A 6,868-nucleotide genomic window follows, 5' to 3' on the forward strand; every position below is an offset into this window, starting at 1 on the left:
ATATATTTTTAAAAAATGGTATTCTAATTTATATAATTTGGAAGTCAGGATTTAAGATTAACTTCCTTATGTAATCCGGATATACATTTGAAAAAAAGGCTTCTGAATTACATAATTTGAAATTTAATTTAGGCTTCCTGATTATGTAATCCAGAAAACTAAACATATATCTAAAAAAAAGCTTATGGATTAATAATTAAAAAATTAATTACGAATTTGAAAAAAGATTTCTGAATTACATAATGTGGGAATATTACAAAAAGAATATTTTTGGAATATGAAAAGTTTATGGAGGTGGGAGAAGAAAATAAGGAGGTGTAGGAAGAAACAGTCCACCGTTGGATTCCACCAACCGACACCTCAACATACTCTTACTTTTTTTTGCATCAACATTGCCATTGCTATTGCCACGACAACAAAAAAACAACACACTCTGTTTTTTTCTTCTTCTGATTCTCTCTTTTCTTTCTATTTGTATTGCGTGTAACTCAGATCTAGCGTTTGCAGAATGCAAGTTCTGTAGGATTGTTTCATTTACCGGTAATTCGAGATTTTTGGTTCCTAACGTGTTTTCAGTGCATTGATGTAGCTGCCTTGCTTTCGTTGTGTTTTCTCGTCGGCATTGTGGTGAAACTGTGAAAGCGTTTTTCATTAACGTTTTCTGATTCGTGTGATGCAGATTAGTGTAACTGAAACTACGCGTTTGTGCTGTAAGAAGATTCGACAATAGAAAAGTTATGTCGAGGAGACCGGTGAATTCTTCTAGAAGGTTCGGTGATAGCGGCGGTGGATTGTTCTCTTCGAAATCTAGGTCGCCGCCGGTTTTGTCGATTGCACTCGTAGTTTTGGTGATTTTTTATTTTATTTTAGTTGATTTAATGAGGTGCTTTCACTTTCGGTGTTTTTTTTTCTGATTGAGGTTTTGGTAATTCTACAGGGAGGTTTGTTTGTCGTTGGCTATTTTTACCGGGGCTCAGGTTTGTTCTACTTTTTTCGTTTTGTTACTGAGATGTACTTCTGGCTTGTTTTGTTTATCTATGCAATTCAATGTCACTTGGTTTTTTGACAGGTGGATTTGGCAGCCGTTTAGATTCTGTTAGCAGGATTGAAGGTAAGTTCTAATTTCTTACCCCTCTTACTGTGAGAATTCATTACTGGTCCTAGATCACTATGATCTTGAGCAATTTACATGTGAGAGGCACCTTCAAATTTAAAATTTTGGCTAACTATTACTTTGAAACCGGTCGTGGACAGGTAATAGTCTTGGACCGTGTAATAATATCTCCTAGATTGTGGTTTGTTTCACTGTCAATTTCTTTGTCTATTTAAGATTCGAACAAAACTTGTATAGAGTTTCTTAAGTACTAATTGTGCTGATATCTTAATTGGAATGGAAGTTTTACCTAGACAGTTTGCGTAATCCTTTAATGCAATCCTTTATCATGTGAATTATGTGATTGAGTGAAGAATAACACAAAAAGTACCTAAAGAACTGTATTTTAGTTTAGTCTGAAAGGTATTGTGTTGGTATGCTATAAGTGTGTAGAGCGCAGAAGTACGTTGATGATTATGTGAGGTTAATTCCTAGTTAGCAGAGAAGTTTTCTTGACACTAATTTCATTGAAGTTGATATCTTAAGCAACAAGGCGAGGTTTTGTCATTTAATTGAACATGGTGGAGCTTTGTTTGTCACAAATTATCTTTTTCTCATTTCGTTTGAGGTTTGAGGTCTACGCTTGACTGATGGCTCTGCTGCATCAAATATGGTTTTGTTGTTCTTCTTGGGTTTTTTGTTATGTGATCAAGATTTCAAGAACAGTTTCTGCTCATTGGAATCGGAGGTGTTTGTGGTAATCATAAAATTTTTATGGTGTTAAGTCTCTTAATGCTTTTCTCTTATTTCTTCTCTGATTTGCGTTGTGATATAATATAACTAGTCACATGTGGTTCTTTTTGGGGAAAAAAATTAGTATATATTTCTTTTTTATCAGACTTAATGCTTCTAGCAGATTAAAGGTGTTCAGTTGTTTCTCTTTATTGAAATGTAATTGGCTTTTATTCGTGTCTCCAAAGGTTGAAAATTCCACACCTGTACTTCCTTTTTTCTTGTGGTGGCATACATTTGTTGAGTTGTGATTCTTGAAAAGTAGCAATTTATCCCATAATATAAATTCCATATTTCTTGCTTGAAATGCATTTTCTATTGTCTTTTTCGTTGTTTCTTATTTGCATTACCGGGAAAAAAATGTTCATTTTGCTGGTGGTACCTTTTTGTTCTAGTTAGTTGTTTTATCTTGTCTTCTTGTTTAGTAGTAATCATGTGTTACTTTTGTCATGTGTCAGATGCCATCCTTTGAATTGTATTATAACTGTGACACTTCTAGTTGGGTTCATACTGGCTGTGTATAACTTATTATGACAACCATCTTCGTACAGTTAATGTAAGCAGTCCAAACATGTATACAGGATTAAAATAGTTTTAGCTGCTGACACTAACTGGATCTTACGTAATGGGTGTTCTATGCATTTGTCCTACCATGTAGTAAACATTGTTTTTCAATGATTTGCATCTTATCTTTGTGGTTTCCCTTTTTCTTGTAATGACATTATTCTAAAGATTTGGGGGTAAGTAGAATAGGTGTGATGACAGTTATTTTTGTATTACTCCAGTTTCCTTTGCTATTCTAATTTGTTGTTTACAATACCTGCAATATACTGGAACAGTGATAATTTTGTTAGAATTTGGGTTTAGTGTTTGGATGTTGGAGATAAGGAGAAGGGAATAGATCAAAGGAAGAAGAGAAGGAGGTGAAGAGCATGACAGATAGTTTTGATTTTCCTTCCTTTTGTTTGGATGATTAAAATCCTCCCAAGTTGGGGGAAACCTTTGAAATGTTCATAAAAATTGAATATACCGGTTAGAGGATCACATGTTAATCCCTTTCTCCTTTATCCAAATATAACTGAAAAACCATGACGTAGTAGTATCTATCATTCGTTTCATCCAGTGATCTTTGCCGTGAATGCACTTCTAGATATTCTTTTTCTTTTATTAGCAAAGAATAAATAAAAGAAAATGAGACACTTCATGAGTGTCCCAACACTTCTATATATTCTGTTATAATATACATTACTTCCAACGAAATGCAGGTGATTATTTGTGCAGTGCAGAGGTCCAACAGTCTATTCCCATTTTAAAGAAAGCATATGGAGATAGCATGCATAAAGTTTTACACGTTGGTCCTGATACTTGCTATGTGGTCTCTAAATTGCTGAAGGAGGAGGAAACTGAAGCCTGGGGAATCGAACCATATGATATAGAGGAGGCTGATAGTAGTTGCAAAGCACTGATCCGTAGAAGCAGTGTGCGTGTGTCTGATATCAAGTTTCCTCTTCCGTACAGGCCAAAATCTTTCTCTCTTGTAATTGTTTCAGATGCTCTGGATTACCTATCTCCAAGATACCTCAATAAAACTCTACCGGAATTAGTGAGGGTATCATCTGATGGTGTTGTAATATTTACTGGTAAGAGCATTTTATGGAATTTAATGTGGGTTCCCATCTATGAATTAAATTTATTCTTCTGTTTTAAGAATTTATTTTTATCTGAAACTTGCATTAAATGGTGTTAGTTGATTCATGTAACTGATTCCACTCCCATCTAGCTGTTTTTAAGTCCAAAAGTTTGGTTGTTATTGTTGAAGTCTGAATCACCTAGTATGATATTAATGTTTAGAGCATAAATGTTGTTTGAGGTAGTGTATTTGAGCTTATCTGAACTCGTGAACTCCCTCCCATTTATTTGTCTTAGAATTATGATTTGCTTTTACCGGTGTTAATGTTGATGAGTTGTCGGGAGCTTGCGCTTTAAATATACTGCTTGTGCTGTTGCTTAAAAGACTATCTTAGCAATAGTCAATAATCTCTTGGTTCTGTCACTGACTTCTGATAAAATCTATAATGAAGGTTTTCCTACCACTCAAAAGGCGAAGGTGGCGGATGTTTCTAAATTTGGAAGAGCGGTGAGTAGATTTTACATAAAGAATAATAGAATGTTATCCATATTTTTGTAGATGTATTGATGTCAATTACTGAGCCTGGATGAATAGAAGGTCTTGATCCTAGACTCTCAACCTTTTTGAAGCTAAAGATACTATCACCTGGATATATACACCTTTCATTTTTTTATATATAAAAAATGGGGAAAAATTAACTGATTCGTCTTGCTTCAGGCCAAGATGAGAAGTTCATCCTGGTGGGTCAAGTTTTTCCTCCAGATTAACTTAGAGGAGAACGAAGATGCTTCTAAGAAGTTTGAACAGGCTTCCACTATGAGTTCCTATATTCCAAGATGCCAGATATTCCACTTGAAATCACTCCATTGATGTATGGGATGGCACAGCATTGGAGATCTCTCTTAATGTTTCTTCTCTGTTTTCATTTGAAACAATTCATTCTATAAAGGTAATTTAATTCTTTGAAATATACTCGCCTTAGATGGTGTATCAATTCTGTTGATAGATTTTTATTCTTTGAATTCCAGCCCCTGGCTGCAAAACACAAATCAAGTTAGTATTTAACTAAATTATTAGTTGAATTAGGCTATCTATAAGTAAGTCGCAAGTAATATTGCTTCTTTTGTTGAGATATAAATTAAATGTCGTCATATGTTCTTGTAATTTGTCAAAAGGTTGGATACACCACATTGTTTTCATTTGGTTTAGGTCTATCTATACACCATCGCTGCTGTAAACAGTAAGAAATAATTCGTGATGACAAAATCAATAGTTTATATTCTATCACATATGTAATCATGTACCCCTAATACTTAACTAATGATTTTTCTGTCATCAATTGATTATTACTTTTTCTTATTTTGACAGATAATTCGAGACATAGTTCGAAAATATGAATAAATGGTAATTTTTTTCTTATTTTTTATAATATTTTTAATCGAACTGGTTCATTAATATAGTTTGATTGATTATGATTGGAGAAAATTTATTTATAAGCATAGGTTAGAGAAATACAAGGAAATCATGAAATTGGTTTTTCATGTGTTGAAAATTAAATTTAGTTTTACATTTTATATGAAATAGTTTATAGATTTTTTTTTTAAACAATGCATGTTGTGATCTTTGTTTATTTGCTTTCTCTAAATGTTTCTTTCCTTCCTTTTCAATAAAAAGACAGAATGGTTTTTGTATAATTTTTATTAATAAAATGCTTTATTTTGTTAACTAATTAAAATAAACTGCGCAATGACTAAAACAAATAGCATAATATTAAATCTTTAAAGCTTAAAATGTCTTGTTTTGTATAAATAATTTTTTGAATGACATTTGTATACATTTTTTACTTTTGTTAAAATTTAAAGTAAACAGTGCAATGACTAAAACTAATAGCATAATATTAAACGAAAATTCAAATAACTAGTTTGCGGGAAACTAATGGTGGCATGAGTGGATGCAATGTTATTGTTTGTAAAATAGTTTATTTGATCTGAATATAAACTTATTATTCTTCTTTAATATTATTTTTTTAAAATTTAAATAGATATTTTTAGGTTATCGTTGAAATGCAATTTAATTTTTAAATAAATGAACCAAAATCTATTTTAATAATATATAAAAACTAACTTTTAATGATGATATACATAAATTTATCTAGAGTGAAACATGTGAAATATGAAAATTCTTTTAATAACTTTAGGTATGTTTGATAAAATCAACTTCTAGCTGAAAGGTTTTAAATTTAGTTGTAAGCTGAAAGTTATTACTATTAGTTTATTAAATAATAAATGTCTGGTAAAACTCTTACTATATGTTAAAGTAACTTAAAATGTAAAAAATAAATACGGACGTATTTGTATGATATTTTTTACATTACGTATACGTTTATAACTTTTGTGTATTATAACTTTTTTTTTTATTTCTCTTCCAAACCGAATATGAAAAACTGAAGGAATCATCAAATCACAATACTTAAGAGTAGGATTTTAAAAAGCTACTTAATCAATCATGTCCATTTTTCTTAAACAAAATTTTAGGTACCCAAAACTGTTTTGTCAAGTCTCACCATTCATATTTCGTGGATTCATTAAAATCATAACAGAGGAATCGCTCAGAATCTAATGTCTCGAATTTCAGATAAAAAAATTCAGCAGCTTTAGAAATGAAAACAAAGTGATATCAGATCTAGATTGCATTAAAATAAACATGTATGAAGTGAATGACCTAATAAAACTGTCATTTTATTACATTTTTAATCAACTATAACATTATATATAAATTAAAAACATTATTTGTCACTTTATCCTAATTATATGAAATAAAATTATATAGTAATTTATGATATATTCCAAAGAAATGCAAAAGTGTTTGAAATAGACTATTAACCGATACGAGACTATGTTAATGTTAAATGAAATGAATTATAGAGGGAATTGAAGTTTGTGGTACTTATTATTATGAAACCTTATATAGAGTAACCCTTACTTATAATTTATCATATATTTACTATGTTTTTGGATGAATTTCTTTTATTGGATAATTTTCTTATAAAAGTTTAAGTTGTTTTATAATAATATATATTTTTTAGACACAAAAAATTTAAAATATTGAAATATTAAGAATTTTTTAGATTAATTAACTAAAAATTATAAATTCAAATTTCATTTAAAAACTAAAAATATCTCAAATTTATGTCTATTTTAATATTTTCCTTTTGGCTAAACCTTAGTTGGGATATTGTCATTTTCAATTTAATTAGGATGTCATTAATTCGATTAGGTTAGAGGACTTATAGACTCACTATTATTTTTTTCAAATAATATAAAAAATATATTTCTTTTAAGTTAAAGTTGGTT

General features: G+C 30.5%; 1 protein-coding gene across 1 annotated transcript; it reads left to right on the top strand.

The window, feature by feature from the left end:
- The first annotated feature begins 288 nt into the window (after positions 1 to 288).
- Positions 289 to 4,679, top strand: LOC137816593 (probable pectin methylesterase CGR2). The gene is made up of 7 exons (XM_068619791.1): positions 289 to 540; positions 680 to 848; positions 938 to 977; positions 1,070 to 1,111; positions 3,151 to 3,525; positions 3,967 to 4,022; positions 4,233 to 4,679. The coding sequence occupies exons 2-7, from the start codon at positions 738 to 740 to the stop codon at positions 4,383 to 4,385; spliced, it is 777 nt and encodes a 258-aa protein (XP_068475892.1). The 5' UTR covers positions 289 to 540; positions 680 to 737; the 3' UTR covers positions 4,386 to 4,679.
- The last annotated feature ends 2,189 nt before the right edge of the window (positions 4,680 to 6,868 follow it).

The sequence above is a fragment of the Phaseolus vulgaris genome, chromosome 1, assembly GCF_000499845.2.
Source record: "Phaseolus vulgaris cultivar G19833 chromosome 1, P. vulgaris v2.0, whole genome shotgun sequence".
NCBI lineage: Eukaryota > Viridiplantae > Streptophyta > Magnoliopsida > Fabales > Fabaceae > Phaseolus > Phaseolus vulgaris.